The sequence below is a fragment of the Meles meles genome, chromosome 16 (genome assembly GCF_922984935.1).
Source record: "Meles meles chromosome 16, mMelMel3.1 paternal haplotype, whole genome shotgun sequence".
Classification (NCBI taxonomy): domain Eukaryota; kingdom Metazoa; phylum Chordata; class Mammalia; order Carnivora; family Mustelidae; genus Meles; species Meles meles.
In genome coordinates this window covers 67,690,053-67,711,013 of record NC_060081.1, presented here as the reverse complement: position 1 = coordinate 67,711,013, position 20,961 = coordinate 67,690,053, and the positions used below count along the sequence as shown (strand labels likewise).

Genomic DNA, 20,961 nt, shown 5'->3' with positions numbered 1-20,961 from the left:
TCAGCGACTCGGCCTCAGGTGACTGATTCCGGTTCTCGAACGCTCTCCATCGCTAGCAGTATCAGCTGTGGCATTCCTGCTCCTGGACGACACTAGACATTATGTTATGGAAGGAGGACGTCATGATCTTGAGGCCAGGGAGTAGGAGAATGGAAAGCCAAGCCTAGAAAGGCCTCCCAGAATCCAGTAATGATGCCCAATCTGAGTTCTTTTATAAACAACAACAGAACCATGACAGAATTTAAGAGCATAAAAGTTAAAAATCCCTAAAAAGAAGATTCTTTTCCAAAAATATTCAGAAAAGGAATGCAGACTCCTTAGCTTACTTTTCCCCCCATTTTTTATTGCCTCTACTCATTAAATCTCTGTGAATACTAACAAGTGGCTGTGGTTGAGAGAGAATGTTCCACTGCAGAGAAAGCAAAAACACATCCAGTTTTTCATAAGAAACTGTGGAACAACTTAATATTCATCCTCAGGCAAAATTCAGAGTAATCCTCTCAGAGACCCTAAAATTAGGAAAATGATTACCAGAACAGCCAAGACGCTACAAACCAGCATGAACTGCCCTCCGGTCTAACTCTGAAACAGAAAGTCACAACCCCAAATAAATGATGAAAGACGGTGTGTACACACTCGATGAGTAATTCTTTGACCAATAACAATTCCAATCTCGACAAAAAGAAAAATGGCAAGTGAATAAAGGATTTTTAAAGCAAAGAAGATGCCACCAATCAGGAGCCCCAGAAGGCCTCATGTGTCCGTCAAAATGTGGTCTCAAACTCATGAGGCCCTCGGGCCAGGGGCCGCTGCCAACATGGCCGGGGCCTGCACTGCACTAGAAGATGCTCTGACCCTTTCGGTGAAGTGACAGAAGTGGGTGTGCGATGCGGCAAGTAACCCTCCCCAGCAGACACCACCGTCCGCTTCCAGCACTACTTACAAACTCATAGTCTCCATCCTGTGGCACTTTCCAGTCAGAGGAGTTCCTCAGGGGACCAGGTACACTCTGGCCGAAGCTGTTGATCTGATTTTCCTTTTCTTTTTGTTCAAAGTATTCAAGGAAAGATGGTCTGGCAGGCTGCATGGTCTCGTCCCTTCCTGAAAACCAAGAACAGTAAAAGGTGAAAAATGGTATCGTTGATTTCAGAGAAGTTTAATAAATACGTCTGTCTCCAGATTGGCTTCAGCCTCTGCGTCGGTGGCTTTTTGTTGGATAAGCACGCCTATGAGAATCTAGTGAAAACCGCAGGGAAATGCACAAATGCTCACTCCAAATGCTTCTTGTGGAATTTCAGAGGATTTATGGGCCCCTAAAATGCAAATGCCCCCTTTTTCTGGGTGGAGAGATTGGGGTGATGTAACAACTCTGAGTAAGCTGCAAATAGTACTTTGTGGGTCTCCTAGAGCAAAAAGTTCCTATGATATTTAGACTGAAAACAGAGAAGCGAGCAAGGATATGGACTTATCATCTACAGACACAACATTTTCCATAGCTAACGGAGTAGGGAAGGGGAAAAATACAGTAGAGTGACTTCCCTTGGATATTCTCATGATCCAATCGGACTAAGATTTGCATAAAAAATCAAATATAAGTAAATCATACTACATCTACTCCAGGAAATATTATGTAACTTTTAAAACCCTATTTACAAATGACTTACAATAAGGCTAGAAGTTGAAGATAGGATACAGTATTATATACAGAGTATAATCTCAACTCTGAAAAATCATATACATAGGAGAAAAAAGAGTGGAGGAAAATATACCAAAATGTTGACAGGATTTGTCTCTCACAGTGGATCTCAAAATCTCACGGGGAGATCCTGTAAGCTGGGGTGGTCAAGGAAGACTGGTAAGGGGTGCTTAGGTTGGGCCCCAAACCTCCCTGAGGAAAGAATCAGCAGTTATTAGCAGCAGCTGGAAAATGAAGTGGAATATAGCAGTTACTGGTTGGTAACTGGTGGCGAAAAGAATAATTTTACCTGGCACGCCTTAACAGTCTAGCTAGCTGAACATACCTACTTCAAGAAGTTCTGCTTCTGATCAATATTCTAATACTAGAAAGTATGGAAGTTTTTTCCAGGGCTTTCCATGAACACGTGGGTTTATACTGCACTTTTCCCCAGTAACCAGGGAAAAAGACCAAAAAGGTGCAGAGCTCTAAGAAGTGGATGGGGAGGGGTCTAGAAGATAAAGACCAGCATATGTTTCTCTCCAGACATCCTTGTTCCGTGCACTCTTATCTCCCGACATCGGCCGGGTCCAGCTTCAAGCCGGCACTCTGACTGCCTCTCAGACATTTGTCATCTCACTTTGACCACTGCCAAGTTCAAGAGCAGCCAATCCCAGACTTGCCCACTTCCAAACGCTGCAAAAAGCCTACTTCACTGTTGCCTCCTCACTTATTAGTGATGAAACACAGTGTTTACTAAGACTAGTCAATGAATATAACTGAATGTGTGTTGTTTTGTTTGTTCTAGGTCCAGCAATATTAAGTGCTTTTCATGTTCTTTTATTTTTTATTTTTTTAAAGATTTTACTTATTTATTTGACAGACAGAGGTCACAAGTAAGCAGAGAGGCAGGCAGAGAGAGACGAGGAAGCAGTCTCCCTGCTGAGCAGAGAGCCTGATGTGGGGCTCGATCCCAGGACCCTGGAATCATGACCTGAGCTGAAGGCAGAGGCTTTAACCCACTGAGCCACCCAGGTGCCCATGCTCATTTATTTTTAAGTTAAATTTACGGTATTATTTCATAATCTAATTCTGAAGGAACCACACCAAAATAAAACTTGTCCAAGTGAAGGTGTTCTGGATTTACTGCCCAGTCCTTTTATTCAGTCCCCTCCTCTGGGCCCAGAACCAACCGTGCAGCAAGCCTACACAGTCCGGCACATACCGTGAAGAGTACCTAGCGAGCCTCCTGCAAGCACACAACGGCAGCGGTGTGCCAACTTCCCCCTGCAGACAGCAGACTATGCTCTTTCGGATGGAATCTCCCGCTAGACAGGCCAACAGGCCAAACAGAACAGAAAGTCCTGAAACAAAACAGAGAGCCCAAATGGCTTTCCAAACAGCTAGTTAGAAAAAGACTGAATTAGATCCACACCTCGTACCCTAAACCAGGAAAACTCCACATGGGTAAAGGCTCTGATTTTAAGAACAGGAACCATAAACACTGCAAGAAAACTTGTGTGGATGCACTTGAAACCTGGGTGTGGTTTCTGACTACGACAGAAACCCAGATGCAATGAAAAATGGATAAATAAAAAAAACCTTTTGTGTGAAGAAAACACCATACATTTTTAAAAATGAGTAAGCACACATATAAGCCAAGAGAAAAGACAATTGGTAAACTGGATGAAAATATTTGCAACAAGTACCATATTTCTTTTAAAAGAATCTTCTTTAAAAAAATTTGAGAGTTCTTGGTATTAGGCAGATAAGCTCCTACACACACACACACACACACACACAATTCCTAAAAATCTACCAAAAGAAGAGACCAAACAAGGTAGAAAAGTGGGATTTTGAACAAAGTTGACTTTTGAACAAAGCACAGGTTTGAAAAGTTGACTTTTGAACAAAGTAGGGGTTAGGGCACCGACCCCCATGCAGTTGAAAATCATGTATACCTTCTGACTCCCCCAAAACTTAACTAATAATAGCCTACTGTTGACTGAAGCCTTACTGATAACATCAAGTCAATGAACTTACATTTTGTATGTTTTAAGTATTACATACTGTATTTTTATAATAAAGGAAGCTAGAGAAAAGAAAAAGTTATTAAGAAAATCATGAGGAAAAGAAAATACATTTATAGTATGATTTGATATTATATATAGTACTATTTGATATTGTTTTTATAAAAAAAAAAAAAAAACAACCCACGTAAGTGGACCTACAGAGTCCAAACTCTGTTTCTGTTCAAACTCTTGTTGTTCAACTGTATATATACAAAGTAATCCAATTAGCCCTTAAACATGAAAAAAAAATGCTTAGGGTCACACACAGTAAGAGAAACTCACATCAAAACTATTTAGAGATGTGATTTCTTACACTTCAAAAGGACATTCAAAAGCCTGACGACAGCTGACCTACTGGGACACTCATCCATTGCAGAACTGGTGTGCAAAATAGTACAAGCTCTACAAAGGGGATCTGGCAACAGCTGAACATCAAAGTATGAAACAGGGAAACATATAAAGAATCTGGGTGTGTTGTATTTGAACTGCAGGTATGAACATGAGTTCATAATTTAAAAATTCATTAAGAAGCCTTAAAACAATAACACCCCATTATCAATGAGCATACCTGGTGCTTAGAACTTGGTTTGCGAATACCATCTCCCACTCAAAGGAACCAAGGCTTCTTAAGGAAAACGGCTGACTCCTGATCTAGGGCAGGAAAAGTACCAAATGGGCCTGGAACATCTTTTGTGCCATAAAAAGCAAACAATTACTCAAAAACTAACCGGTACGTAACAACAGGAAACAGGAGCCACCTTGAGGGGCTCCCACTGGTAAGTTCTGGGACACTTTCAGCACCAGAAAGATCTCACTGAAAAGGAATCTAAGAGCTCGGAGTAATAATAATCGAACAGTGAAGAGGTTTGGGAGAGAAGGATGTTGTCAAGAGATTATACCACTTGACAACTGTATTATCAGAATAAAATATCCTCTTTTTAAAGAAATACACACAGATTATCTCCTTTCTTAGAAAATACAGACTGTTGGAGAGTAAGCTGTATATACCACACAGTAACCCCTCCTTACTTCTGTCATTTCATATCTGTTTACCCATTCATCTTTATACATCCAAAGAAATGACTTAATTGAGTTCATCAATAAAAATGGCAACTCTGGACAGAAATAACAGGTAATTTAAAATATGTTCTCCTGTGGAATTGTTACAAAACCCACAAAGGCATTATTTTCTTAAAGCAGCATATCCCACAGTAAAAATTATATAACTGGTACTCTATATTTCTATGATTCTTCATTTGTTCCTTTCAGTTGCAATACAGGTGGATCTTAGAAATTCAGTCTCTAAATCAGGGATGAAACATTAAAGATAACCTTTCTGTGGTCTAATTCTAAACCATATCATAAAAGTCAAAGGAATGTTTGTTAAGCCAGAGTATAATCATTTGTCTAATTTCTATCACTGTTTAAATGAGAAAACGAAACACTTGCTTTCTTTGTATTTCAGTTTTTTCTCTTATTTGATGAAGACAGCCCTTCCCAGGTCAGTTGAAACTTTCTAGTATTTTTGATGGTAAATCACCAACTATTACTTGTCACTTTCAACAGCTGAAGGGTCAGAAGTAAAAACTATCTAAAACATCTTTGCTTTTACCTTTTGATACTAATAACCAGGGACTTGATCATACCTGATATTTACTAGAGACCAAAGTTCCAAAAACTAGACAGGATTTTGCAATAAGAGAGTTTTGATCTAATCGCACATTCAGACATGAGCTGGAGTAAAACTCACACGTAAATTCACAAAATGTAATTATAGTCAAATAATTAAGTGCTCACCTGTGTTATATTACAAAAAAAGCTAAAGTTGATTTTGGAGACAGCACTAAAAAATCCCTATCCTGGGGTTCAAAGATCTAGATTTTGGTCTGACTGTAAGATCTGGGAAAACCAAAGGTTCCAAGTTACAAAAAGAGGTCACTGGACCATTACTTCTTATGTCCCTTTGCAGCTCTGAAAATGTCATAATTCTAGGAGTTGGCAAGTAGTTCATGAAAATGTATTTATGCTCAGTTACCAATAACCACGGAAAAACAGTTATCTCCAGAGGGATCATGACACTTGATAACCTCTATCTAAAATGTGCCCCAGGAGCACCTGGGTGGCTCAGTCAGTTGAGCGTCTGACTTGAGTTTCAGCTCAGGTCATGATCTTAGGGTCCTGGGTTCAAGTCCCATGTCAAGCCCCACGTTAGGCTTCCATGCTCAGCACAGAGTCTGCCTGTCCCTCTTTCTCTGCTCCTCCTCTCGCTCACACATGCTCTCTCTCTCTCGGGTAAGTAAATAAAACCTTTAGTAAATAAAATATGTCACAACTGAGATGTGTATGGGCATAAACCAAAGATAAGTCCAAAGCAAAAAGTTAGGACTTAACAAAATACTTGTGACTAGACTGTCTCTGACTGAGTTTTGATGTTGTTGTTAATGGGCTTATTCTGGAGGGAGGGAAGGAGCAGGGAAGTCTTTCTTAAAACCGATGGAAGAGGGGACCACATTTTTCCTTGGCCCAAACTGTAATAAAGATATCACTTAGAGATGCTGGTCATAAAAATGTTTTCTATAACTAAAGCTGAAAACATGAATAAATCAACTAGTAAGGGAGGCCAACTCAACTGGCAAGAATCAGCATGCATTCAAAAAAAAAAAAAAACAAGGGACGCCTGGGTGGCTCAGTTGGTTAAGCGGCTGCCTTCGGCTCGAGTCATGATCCCAGCATCCTGGGATCGAGTCCCACATCGGGCTCCTTGCTTGGTGGGGAGCCTGCTTCTCCGTCTGCCTCTGCCCGCCACTCTGTCTGCCTGTTCTCGCTCGCGCTCTCTCTCTCTGACAAATAAATAAATAAAATCTTAAAAAAAAAAAAAAGGTGTATTTGTGGTTCCTGTATCTAGTCATTCCAGAAATTAACTGCCTGCACCACAGTATTCTTTATGTGTTAGAGTGCTTCTCGGATTAAGTTTATATGGAGCAGTCAGCGCTCCTGCTGTGACCAACATTTTCTCACTAACACTGTAATTAAGTTATAGCACCTGTTCTCACTCTGATTTTATAGACTGATAGTAGTTTTCAGTAACAATACCTGCATTACTGTAATAATGAACAGCTTAGATAGGATGTTTGCCCAAAAGGACCGTGATTGTTTCTGCCCAGTATCCTCATCCGTTGCCCTCCCGCGAGGACTGTGGGGTCTGGCCATGTGACACACTTTGGCCATTGAAACAACAGCAAAAACCTTGTAAGCAGGGACTTGCGAAGTGCTTCCCCATCCCACTAGCATGTAAATAAACCTGAGTGAGCTTGCTGGATGGCAAAATTCCACGTGGCCTGAGTCAACGGACTTAGTCGAGATCTTCATGTGTCAGCCAGCCCCGGGAGCCGTCACGGCAGCTGGCACTAAGCCTGGGAGGGCAGCTGCGTTCCTCACGACAGCACCAGGGCTGCACGGTGAGACCACAAGGTTTGAAACGGTTGGCTGTGCAGTAAAACCTAACTGAGATGCTGTCTCTCTCTCTCTCACATACACACACACACACATACACACACATACACACAGCCCTGTATCTACAAAAGGAGTTCTAGTCTTTTAGAACTCGAGTTCAAAGTCAACTAAGGTTTACTGAATAAGTTCCAGGCTTTTGATGAGGTACGTTTGCATGATGTTCCCATCCAAACTTCACGATCACCATGTAAATGAAGGAGGGAGGGAGGAGGACCTGCCCTTATTAGGCACACAAGTACTAGACGATGTACCACTTCACTTAGTCCTCAAATCTTTAGAGGTGTGTACTATGACTTCCACCTTATAGAGGAGAAATCTGCCTAAGATTATGCAGTTAGTTACCAACAAGGACAGGACGTGAACACTGATCATCAGATTTTAAGACTCAGGAGCTGCATCTCATACGGCAAATTCTCCGAAATCAAAATGAAAACTCTCCTGACACGTCAGAACTGCCACTAAATTGAGTGTAGAAAGAGTGGGGGAACGGAATTTTCCCAGGAACCTTATCTTTGAACTTTTCTTTTAGCACTGCTGAGCTAGATGATCAGGTGTGCTGGACAACAGCCTGTCCGTACTGAAAAGCCTAAGAGGATCAGTCCAAGCTGATTAAAGGCAACACTGTCCCCGGGGCTTCGACTGGCTGGTGGGCTTTTTGTTTCAATGTGAGCTAGGGTACTTTTTCAGATGTATCCCAGGAAAAGAAGACGTTCAGCTGAAAGATAATGCCAGAAACCTGAAGCCTAGGGGAGAATGGACTGAGCAGAAAAGTCAAACTTCCCAAACAGTCATCACTTGCTCCGATTCTTTTATCTAACGCAGGAAATGCATGAATTCCTGTACTATGAATGACCCGTTTTTCTTTGCAAGCAGCATTCGGCAAGCTCAATGGACAATCTGTCTAGGTTCACAGACCGGCGGTGAAGTCATAAGCAACTAACTGTATTCCCTATTCACTTTTCACAATTTTCTCTGAAAAATGCTATATAAAAACAGAAGGACCCAACCACCCAATGTCCATCGGCTGAAGAACAGATAAATAAAATGCGGTATAGACACACAATGGAGTATTATTCCACGATGAAAAGGAATGAAGTACTCACACACACTCACACAGGCTGCAACACGGATGAACCCTAAAAGTATTACGCTAAGTGCAAAGAGCCAGTCACAAAAGACCATATATTCTGTGTTCAGAATAGGCAAATCTGTAGAGACAAAAAGCAGGTAAGGACAGAAAGCAGGAGATGGCCAGTCACTGCTAATAATGGATATGGAGTTTCTTCTGGGGGTGACCAGAATTCTCTAAAATTAAGAGTGTCAACAAAATAGGGTATTATCCATACAATGGAATTATTCAGCCACTACATGGATAAACCTTGAAAACATTAAGTGGAAGAAGCCAAACACAAAAGCCACACATTCTGTATGATTCGAGAACAGGCAAATCCACAGAGACAGAAAGCAGATGAATGGTCACCTGGAGAGAGGGACACGGGGTAACAAGAAGTGACTGCTAAAATCTTGGGGGTGTGAAGAAAATGTCTGGAAGTTGACAGTGGCTACGGCCGCACAACCTTGTAATACATTAAAACCCCCCGAACTACATTACTTTAAAATGGTGAATTTTATGACAGCTGAATTATAGCTCTCTTTTTTGTGAATTATCTCTCAATTAAAAAATCTATTTATACAAATCATATTGTGGTGATGGTTGCAAAACTCGTAAACATACTAAAATGCACTGAATTGTATACTTTAAATGAGTCAGTTACATGGTATGTGAGTTATAGATCAATAAATCAATTTTTTTAAAAAAGAGGAAGGACCCCTTTCCTCTACAATCTACTTTGGTTTCTGAATTCATATGCGCTCTGGCACAATGCCAGGGTAGTCATAACTGGGAAAGAGCTTGACCAAAGACTGAAGCCCGTCTTTTCCTCTGGAGTGACCACCTGCTGCATGTTCAACTTCATGCCCTTTCATGTTTACGTTCATTTTTATAAAACCATCACTAAGTAAACCATAATGGTCACTACTCTGTCCTTAAGGGCCACAATAATAACTCTTTTCTACCTTAGTTTTGTTTAAAATTAGAACAGTAGGCAAAGCCTACATTTTCTTCTGTTTCATCTATGAGCATCTGCTGCAAGAAAAAACTCAAGTAATCCTTCAAATGTCTTCTTCTGGCCTGGAATACTATGCCTTATCAGAGGGGTGTTTGTCTTGATTTTTAATCTAACCTTTATTAGACTTTGTTTTTTGTGTGTTTTTTGTTTTTGTTTTTGTTACTGGGCACCTAAGTGCTTTCTGCATAGTAACTCATTTCATTACACAAGTGACTATCCAAGTTTCTATGTCTGGTCATAAATATTCCTTTGAATGTTCTTTGAAACCACTAAGAACTGCTGGAATCATAAGTTATAGGATTCCCTGGAGGCCAACTAGAATAACTCTTCCAGTTAACCAATTTTGACAATTGCCTCTATGTAAATTGACGGGACTTCTGGGCTGTGGCGCTCACTTCTTTAAGTCTGGTGAGCTGCCACGTATCTATTCAAAGGGATCTAAATCCAAATTTCAAAGGGTTACTAACTAGATCAATAGAGGCAGCATATCTAAAAAGATACAGAAGGTTGACAAGTGAAAATGAAAAGGGAAGACCAATTAGGAAATGTATTGCAAACATTTCCTAATGAATTGGTCTTCCCTTTTCCGGCCTTTTCGAACTCCACATCATCCCACTGACTCTCCTAAAAAACCACCTTGTTTTATCACCTTTCTGATCAAAATGTCTTTATATTACCCTATGACCAAGAGAATCAAGTTCAAATTTAGTGTGGCATTCGAGGTCCTTCCATAGCCGGTCAAAACCCACTTCAGCCAAATTGAATATTTAATATATATGTTTACGTTCCTGACTTTGCACCTGCTAAAACCTCCCCCAGCCTTTCTGCACAACTAGATCCTTGCTTTTCTTCTCACAAAACCTTTAATACTTGTCTGTACCACTTACCCAGCATTTAGCCTAGAATTATATTTCCTCCATACACAGAGATCCTATATTCCCAACTAAATTATCATCATCAAATACGACTATGTAAGACAGATGTGCTAACCACTACACCATGGAACCTAAATACGACTATGTAAAGCGTCCAGAGTAATGTCCCAGACATATAAGGAATTACAATGAATACTTACAGTGTAACAGACACTCCATAAATACTAGATAATGATAATGACAAATATTCTCTTCCCCTTTAAACCTATTTTAACCTATTTTAAACCCCTTTAAACCTAACTCCTGGTCAGCAGCAAATGCCTCATTTGGTTTTTGTACACTATACAGTAATGACGCAAGTGATTACCTAATAAATACTTTTTGTTTGGCATTAGATAATTATTGTTAACAAATACAGATTCTAACTTGCTACTTTTTACAGTATAAATACTTGAGAATCATCTTTTTCTATATAGAGCCATTTAAGTTAAACAAAATGCATCTCCAGGGCACCTGGGTGGCTCAGTGGGTTAAGCCTCTGCCTTCGGCTCAGGTCATGATCCCGGAGTCCTGGGATGGAGCCCCACATCGGGCTCTCTGCTCAGCGGGGAGCCTGCTTCCCCCCTCTCTCTGCCTGCCTCTCTGCCTACTTGTGATCTCTGTCTGTCAAATAAATAAATAAAATCTTTAAAAATAAAAAAAACGGATCTAAAAAAAAAAAAAAAACGGATCTACATTCCTTTGCTGAACAAGAACAGGCAGGTCAGAACAGCTTAGAGCACCAGAGAAATATATTCCCTTTACCAGTCACAACTGATTGGTCTGCCTCTTAGGCATAAGAGCCAAAACGTATCTTTTAGGACTCATTTTCCCTTGTTCTTCATTACTTTTGTGCTACTGCTCTCTGTCTTGGAAAATACATTTCCCCCATGGCTATTCTTGGCTCTCCTTTCACCAATTTAACTATACTGTACTACCTTATCTTCCCAAAAATATAGGCCTTGAGCCCTTTGCCCAAGTCACACTGAGATTTGCTACTTTCATATCCTAATATGTGGTCTGGCAGGGTGTTTCGAATGAATTTTCAGGCACCACGTGTCTGTGCTTTTTGGCTCATCCCAAAAGAATCAAGAATGTTAATGGTTTCCAAAGATACAATTGAGCCCAGCATCTGGACACAATTAGAAAAACTGCACAAACAATTAGGATTTAGTCTCCACTCTGGCAAGATGACCTTGAACTATTTGTGCAGTTGTGAGAAAAGTCCAAGGGCCAAGAGCCCACTCTTCTGTAAATCCCACCCAGCAGAAAGCGCTGATAAATGCACGGTGAAGCATAGCGATTATCTTTCAGGGAGAGAAAAAAATCCAGGCAGTAAGAAGTGCCAGAGTATTAAGATAACAGTTTGAAACTTAACAAAGGAAGGCTCAGGTGGATCCAAAGTCTAGCCTTCTTTAAAATCTGACATCTTGTATTTTGAGCTATTTAACAGATTCTCAAAACACCTATATCTTATTGCCAAGGAATGTGAAACACACACACACACACACACACACACACACACAAAAACCCACTCACTCGCTCTCATCGCAGCACATTTTTAAAACATTATTGAAACTGACAGGTAACCTTCCTTTAGTTCGACCATTTTCTTTTTCTTTTATTTTTTTAAAGATTTTACTTATTTATTTGCCAGAGAGAAAGAGGGAGAGAGAGGGTTCGTACAACCAGGGGGAACGGCAGGCAGAGGGAGAAGCAGGCTCCCCGCTGAGCAAGGAGCCTGATGTGGGACTTGAACCCAGGGCCCTGTGATCATCCCCAAGCTGAAGGCAGACACTTAACCAACTGAGCCACCAGGCATCCCAGTTCAACCATTTTCATGCCAGTTGCACAGGCAAAGAGGCTGCACTTACAAAACACCATTAGAACGAAGTATGAAAACATAAAAATATATAAAAACATAACTAGCAAGAGAAAACAAATTAGGATGAGAAAAGCAGCTTTGGTTGAAGGAACATGTAGGCCCAATTAAAAAGGCACTGTCAGGGACGCCTGGGTGGCCCTTTAACCAGTGGGTTAAAGCCTCTGCCTTCAGCTCAGGTCATGATCCCAGGGTCCTGGGATCGAGCCCCGCATCGGGCTCTCTGCTCCGCGGGGAGCCTGCTTCCTCCTCTCTCTCTGCCTGCCTCTCTGCCTAGTTGTGATTTCTCTCTGTCAAATAAATATTAAAAAAAAAAAAAAAAAAGGCACTGTCATTCATTAAAAGACCCATGAACTTATATTACTTACCATTTTCAAGCATTTACAGGCTCAGTATTTTACATACATTAATTCATATCATCTTAACAGCACTACAAAGTAGGAACTTTTACGGCCCATTTTTTCAGGCAAGGAAACTGAGGCTCAAAGAAAAGGAAGTAACTTAACCAAGGCAGAACAAAGTTGTTTATAAGATTCTGAGCAAGTTTCTTTTTTTTTTTTTTTTTTAAGATTTTATTTATTTATTTGACAGAGATAGAGCAAGACACATCGAGAGAGGGAACCACAAGCAGGAGGAGTGGCAGAGGGAGAAGCAGGCTTCCCACTGAGCAGGGATCCCAATGCAGGGCTCAATCCCAGGAGCCTGGAATCATGACTTGAGCCGAAGGCAGATGCTTAATGACTGAGCCACCCAGGAGCCCCAAGATTCTGAGCAAGTTTCAGAGCAAAGATTCTGACTCCAAAAATCAATGTTCTTTCCATGATCCCTTTTCTTTCTCCTACCCTTACTAAGAGATACATTTCTAACAAAATGAACTGTTTTATGTTTTAGCTTTGATATGTATAATTATACCAATGCATGTGAAACTCTCAGACACTGCTGTGAGCGGCAAAGACACACACAGACACTTAATATTCTCCGGCGACAGTTTTAAACATCCCAAGGAGATCAGAACCTGGGACACTAAGGCTACTGTGTTAAAAGAAGGGTTAAAATACCTGCAGTACTTATGTCCTATTTACCATCCTTGCAAAATGCTATCACTGGAGTCAGGGAGAATGAGACAGAGAACACACAAGGGACACAGCGTTCTAACGATCCCCTCCAAACAACTGCAGGTGTCAAGAAAATAGGCTTTGAGTCAAGAATTTCCATCTTCTGCAGCTCTGAAAGTAGTATCTGATGGATGGTATTGAAATAAAATCATTTCAACAGGAGCCTGGGCTTTAGTTTTGACTTGAGGAAACTTATGGCTACAATAGGGGCCTTCATGAGACTTGGGAATTTCTGGAGAACTCCAAATACACAGTGTTTTCACCACGTAATACTATCACAGGAATTTGCCCAAACTGCGCTCCTGAGTTGTCTTAACATAAGTATGCCACTCGCTTTAATATTCTATTTCCAAGAGATTAATCTGGCCATTGCTCTAGAATAAAAATTGGAAATTTCTCAATGGTGTGCAAGTTTTAAATAGAAATCACCCACTTACTCCCTTTCACAGAGTCTAATTTGAAAGGCTTAAGTCAGAACTTGGACACTGGAAGATGGAGGGTTTTTTGTTTTTTTTTAAGATTTTATTTATTTTGACAAAGAGAGAGTGCGTGCACATATGCCGCACATAGGCCAGGGGAGGGGCAGAAGGAGAGGGAGAAGCAGGCTCCCCACTGAGCAAGGAGCCCAATGTAGGACTGGATCCCAGGACCCTGGGATCATGACCAAAGCTGAAGACAGATGCTTAACCGACTGAATCACCCAGATGTCCCTGGAAGACGGAAAGATTGATGGCACGGATTCAACCCTTTTAAACTAGAATGCCCACTACCACCTCTACTATTCAACACTGTACTGGAGGTCTTGATAAGAAAGAAAAATATATAAGGATCAAAAGAAAGAAGTAAGATTGACTTCTGTATAGTCAATATCGAAACAGATTAGGTGAAAACTAAAGAGGCAACAAAATTATAAGCTGCCATTATTAATATACTTTGATACACAAGTAACGTTCCACAAGTCAGCTCTGTAACCAGAATTTTAAGTTTTACTTAAAATTTTTATTTAATTCCTTGGTTAGCCATTTTAGCCGATGATGATTGCAAAGCTACATCCACGGCACTGTGCTGCAGAAAGAAAGCGTCAGTTCTGGTGAAGGTCTACTGAGAAATCCGGGAAGAGAGAGGAAAAGTTTAAACTATTTTGAGACGTTTTGGCAGACTTCAGTTTTATTTGAACTTCGCCCAGTATGAGGTATCCAATTTCCTACCTAAATAAAATAAAGACACTGTCCTAGTGTTGCTGCACTTACTTAAAATAGATTTTAAAATAAATAAACGACAGTCGAGGGAGAATAAAGCCTACTAAAGAAAGGGGATTTGTGAACGTAGGTGGGGCGGGGAACACACTATTCTAACCATGACCTGTTACAGAGCTCCCTCTGCTGGTCCAGAGAAAGAACAACAATCCTAACACTGACCTACAACCGATCTTTGGGGCAAAGTTCTTGTCTTCAGATCTTTGGGGCAAAGTTCCTGTATAGCTCTTATCAAAAAAAAAAAACAAAACAAACCACCACGCTTAAGTACACAAATAGAAGACATCTTCCCAAATCCCCAAACTCATATTTTATCCAGACACAAGTTTTCAAAGTACTGCAGGCCACGGTTTTTCACGGTTCTTAGAAGTTCCCCAGGTCTCTTGTAAGATGGCTGGGTCTCACTCCACTCTGATCCCCTCCCTCTAGATACAAATGAATTCTTTCTTGTAGATTCAGATATACACAACCACAACTTGCTCCCTGACACAGAACACACTGTTAAGCCTCCCATCACAGGCAGGCCCCCTTGGAGAACCATCTGGCCTTCACTACTGGAACTGCTGGGGAAACTTGTAGAGTGGCTAGTTATTCACACAACCAGCAAAGGAGAGGTACATTCCTGCAGGCTGGAGCTCACCAACATATAATCTGTAACATGAGGCTCAACCACTTAATAAAAAGGCTCTGCCAAAGTGGGAATATAACAATTTAATAAGCTTTGAAATCAAACATTATCTGGCGTGAAGCCTCCGCTCTTCTGTTACTCACTGTGTGATCACGAGCAAGTTACTTAATCTCTTTGCAATTTCATGTCTGCTGTTATAAAATGGGAGGTGGCTATATTTACCACACAGCACGGTACTCATGATTAAGACGGGAAACGCTCGCAAAGGATTAAGCACAACGCCCGACACGTATTAAGGGCTTAATCGTTAATGGCTAGTAACAGTCATATGCTTATCTTCCTGAGTAGAATAAGCAAAGAATTTATATGTAATACATAATTGGTTCTAGGAAAAAGAAAAAGATTATCTCTGGAATCTCTTCAGAAGCCAGCCCCCATCTGAATCATGAATTTTGATGAGCTTCGTATTAGCTCTAAGGCCCACTCATGTAAGAGTGTGCGTCCAAACAAACTAGAAGTTCAGTAGAAGGAAAGGAGCACAGACTCTGGACTTCGGATTACCAGCACTGGCACTTACTTGCCATGTGACCACGAGCAAATAACAATCTCTCTATCAAGTCTTCCCCGGTGGAGAAAGTAGAGACCTATCCTCACTATAGACAGTCCAAGACGACTGAATGGGCGGAAGCACTAGAGGCCCCCTCCTTCTCTAAACACACGAAAATTCAAGGCTTAACAAAACAGAAACATTGTAGTGCTCAAAAAGAGAACAGGAAACTCTGCGAATGGCAAAAGCAACAGAGGAACCCACAGCACTGAAGTGAATGGCCCACTAGGAAAACCAAACCACAGAGACTAGTTTTAAGCCTGATGTGGGAACAGGAACCGGGATAAAGACAGGAGCCAACACCAGTCTATAAAAAGGAAGCTAGAACTCAATTTCCAGCACAAAGAAAGAAGCCAGGACAAACTACTCACAAGCTCAAGGACATGGCTTAGGAATGGCTTCTGCCTGTGTGAGGGGTGGAAAGAGTCAACTTCTAGAAATGTAATTCCCTTGGCTGTACCACAAGCACACTACAGAAACGAGAAATAATCTAAGACTCCTGGAATGAAATACCCCTTAGGGCCCCAAAGGGACCCCCATTCAACTCAAGGAACATAAGAGACCTCCGAAGAGGATACTTCCCAATGAAGATAAGCCCAAACAAAAATCACAAAGTGTAAGAAGAAATCTAACAGCATGAGAAATAGCAGACGCAATAAACAGCAGAAATTAGACCCAAGAAACTCAAGATAATAGGCTGATCTAAAAAATACCTTATGAGCACCTGGGTGGCTTGTCAGTTAAGTGTCCAAATCTTGGTTCTAGCTCGGGTCATGATCTCGAGGTTGTGGATCGAGCCCCACATGGTGGGTGGGGGGAGTTAAAAGGGCTCGCTGAGCTGAGCATTGAGCTTGCTTGGGATTCTCTCTCATCTTTCCCTCTGCCTCTCCCACTGTTCTCTGTTCTCTCTCTCTCTCTCCCAAAAAATATTAATTAATTTTAAAAAATACCTTAAAATAATATTCAAAGAGATAAAGGAATAACATTTGTAAGACAAGACTAGAACACTACAAAAGAAAACCAGATCTAAAAATAACTAATTAGGGGCACCTGGGTGGCTCAGTGGGTTAAAGCCTCTGCCTTCAGCTCAGGTCATGATCCCGAGGTCCTAGGATCGAGCCCCGCATCAGGCTCTCTGCTCAGCGGGGAGCCTGCTTCCTCATCTCTCTCTGCCTGCTTCTCTGCCTACTTGTGATCTCTCTGTGTCAAATAAATGAATAAAATCTTTAAAAAAAATTTAAAAATAGAAAAACTAATTAAAACTTCTAGGAAGCAGGGCACCCTGGGTCGCTCAGTCAGTTAAGCATCTGCCTTTGGCTTAGGTCATGATCCCAGGGTTCTGGGATCAAACCCCACCATCGGGCTCGCTGCTCGCAGGGAGCCTGCTTCTCCCTCTGCCCTTCCCCTGCTTGTGCTTGTTCTCTCTCTCAAATAAATAAATAAAATATTAAAAAAAAAACTTCTAGGAAGCAAAAAATTTTTCTACAAAATAAACTCCATGTCTGGGTCAAACCGTTGATTTGATGTGGTTAAAAAAGGAATGACAGAATTAGAAATAAATCCAGAGAAAACACCCGAAAGTGGCACAGAGACTTAAAACATGGGAAATAAAAAGAAGAGGTGGATACGCAGGGCGAAACCAAGTCCTCTGATAGCTATTATCCTGACAGAATGTAAAGTGGTACAAACTTCGGAGGACAATGCAGCAGCGTCCCAATGTGACAATTACGCATGAAACTATTCAAATTCTTCTGAAACCTTTGTCAGGAAGAGCAACATTTACATGTAAGAAGTTCCCCCTGGTGAAAAGTTATGAACAACCAAAATGTCTAGCAATAGATAAATGATTTAAAAACCTTGTTAAGTGTGATAAATAGAAAAAAAGGGTTTTGCAGCACCTTGGAAAATGCATACACTTACTGAGTGGAAAATAATCAGAAAACAGAGTATCTAGGCAAATTATTACCGTATAGGAATCATATAGGTGCATAGTCAAAAACAGGCATTCTTTATTGCAGTGAGAGGGTTCTCTAACAGTTGATTCATACTGCTGTAATAATGTTGGTATAATAACTTTTAATACAGGAAATGAGAATAGGAGCAAATTAACTTTTCAAAGACAAGGAATAAACTTTTAGAAAGATCTATAAAATATAGTCAATTGTCAAAAAGTGTACCAGAAATTTCAGAGAAGTGTCTGACCTAGATGTCCTACACAAATTATGCATGTGAGCCTTCCAATTTTCTTGTTTTGTTTCTTTAAAACTGGAAACGAAAATGAGATTCTCTGAAACTAATGCAAACAACTATAGGGATAGGTCTTTTTTGTTGTTGAGTTTATCAAGGGTAATAGTTATAATTTTCGAGAATTAAATATTTCACAGGTCAAAGAAGACACTAGATGAAAGCCTATTTATTTTCACAAATTTCAACTTCTAGAAACTTCAGTTCTATATTAGTCATGAGTTATACAATCCTTATAAATGTGTGGACTATTTGTGCTCTAAGGGAAAAGGAAAGTACATAAATTTAATAATTCTTTAACTTTATTGATTAAGGCACGGAGGCCTGTACAAGGAAAGTGACTTCTCCAAAACAACACGGAGAGCTAGCCTCTGAGCCAAACTTGGTTAGTCTTTAAATGCTTAAAACTAATTTTGAAGAAATGGTATGATCTCTGAGATCTGCTTTAAATTAATAGAGTTTATTTTCTTTGGGGGAGCCTAAGGTACGATGGGCAGTGAGTTAATCAAGTTTGAAACTGGATGACAGATCCACTGGGGTCAGTCACGGTATTATTCTGTGCGATTATACACATTTTAATTTCTCATGATGAAAAAGCTTAAATAACATCTAAAATAGTAAGTGTTTGAGATCTCAAAATAAGTGGCAAATCCGTCAAACCTGTGGCCCAAAACCAGAGTGACCAGATCTGTGGCGGGTGACTGGTGACCTGAGCTCATTTAATGTCACTCAGCTGTGACTGCAGAGGTTTTTAAATGGTTTTTCATCATGACTATAATAAAAGATGCATGTTTCTCATTAGACACGCAAAATGATCCAAGCTTAGAAATTGAACAAACAACCCACTGAATGAATTAGCACTTTAAATACATTTGGAAAATTACATTTGGAACAAAATTAATGCTTTAAATTAAAAAAAAGGGCAGATTTTCCATAACATGCGCGTGCACAACAGATGTTAATGAACCCGCCTCGCTACACTACACGGTGATTATAATCATTTGTATGATTAAAGCCCTTAAAACAAGTAAAAGATAAAGCACTCAGAGTCAATGAAAAGACTAGAGGTCAGCACCTCTCCTTACTGCAAAACCTTCCTAACAAATCACACTGGTTACTTAAAAACAAAACAAAAAACACTAAATTTAGTAAATAGCATTCACCTGATTATTTACGTAACAGACAACACATTTCTAGGGTGCTTCGATCTGGAGTGTAGGGAATGAAACATATCCAAGAACACTGAATGAGATAAGAATTTAAAGGGACTAGCAGGATGACAATATTTTTATAAACTCTTATAAATATCCATTTTTTAAGGTTCCCCTCATGCTCATGCCCCCTCTCTCTGTGAAGTTAATAAATAAAATCTAAAAAATAAAATAAGGGGCATCTGGGTGACTCAGTTAAGCGGCTACCTTCGGCTCAGGTCGTGATCCCCGGGTCCTGGGATTGAGCCCCGCATCGGGCTCCCTGCTTGGTGGGGAGCCTGCTTCTCCCTCTCCCTCCGCCTGCTGCTCTGCCTACTTGAGGTCTCTCTGTGTCAAATAAATAATTACAATTTTTTTAAATAAATAAACAATAAAAAAATAAAGTAAAATATATATAATCCTACTACCAATAACTACTTTTAATAGCTGATTTATTTACCTCCAACCTTTCTGGGTTTTCTTTCAGTCTTTTTTCTAAGTACACATTATATGTATATGTAATTTATCTTCTTATTTTTATAAAACTGGTATTTTTTACAATAATTATCTTCTTACTTTTATAAAACTGCTATAATTTTGCTTCTTTCTTTCCTCACTTAACAATATATCATAAGTACTTCCCTAAGTCACTAAATATTGCCCCCCAGGGGGCGCCTGGGCGGCTCAGTGGTTAAAGCCTCTGCCTTCGGCTCAGATCATTATCTCAGGGTCCTGGGATCGAGCACCACATCAGGCTCTCTGCTTAGTGGGGAGCCTGCTTCCTCCTCTCTCTGCCTGCCTCTCTGCCTACTTGTGATCTCTGTCTGTCAAATAAATAAAATCTTTAAAAAAAAAATTCCCCCCAAAACAGGATTTTTATTACTTTTGTATGGTATAATCGTCCCTCTTAAGGATGTACCATAAATTTATTTGACCAACCATCTGCTACTAAACATTTAAATTAATTCAGATTTTTCTTTTTTTACAATTATAAGTAACATGTTTGGAAAAATTCTTGAATATAGTTTGTCTCGATCTTCAATTATTTTCTTGGACCTGATTCCTAGACGTGGAACGTACCGGGTCCAAGGTCTGAACCTTTTAAACTCTTGATGCATACCGCATTCCAGAAAAGTTATGCCAATTCACACATCCATCACCACTACCACTACTCTCCCACCACCTGTATCCTTCTGACCAGAATCCAAACACAGATGATGAGCCCTGGCCCCCAAAGAGAAAAAGGAAAAAAAGAAAACCCTTTCTCTTCATAAACAAAGGGCTGATTATAAAAACGCAGACCTGAAAGGTGAAAAGCAGAGGGGGCTGCCTGGGGCCCAAAGCCTAGATCTGCTCGCTCGGGTCACAAGAAAGCAGCTGCAGGCCCCTAGCACTGGTCCACCCTCCTCTCGCCTGCTGCGACTCTGGGTACACCGCTCCCTCTGCTGGCACACCTCTGCCTGCCCTACTCACTGCCAACCCTCCTGCTTTTCCTCCAGAATTCTTCAGTAATCCCCAATGCAGACTGAATACTTTTCCACTCTGCTTTGACAAGAGCCTAGATTACCTCTATTTTAGAATTTGTTTCACACGCTGAAGTGTAATTAATTAATGGTCTGCCCACCACACGAGACAATGAGTTCCTCTGGGGAAAGGACTATTTCTCCAGCACCCAGCAAAGTCCCTGGGACACAGCACTGAAGAAAAATTCACAAATGAATTCATCACAAAGCAGG

The 20,961-nt window shown here is 40.5% G+C and overlaps 1 protein-coding gene across 1 annotated transcript in view; it reads right to left on the bottom strand.

Annotated features, from left to right (window-relative positions):
- The window catches only part of STK4 (serine/threonine kinase 4), a 92,776-nt gene that overhangs the window by 39,942 nt on the left and 31,873 nt on the right, over positions 1–20,961 (bottom strand). Inside the window, exon 10 of the mRNA XM_045981068.1 lies at positions 944–1,101. Coding sequence (XP_045837024.1) covers positions 944–1,101 — 158 coding nt within the window. The remainder of the gene's footprint in view (positions 1–943; positions 1,102–20,961) is intronic.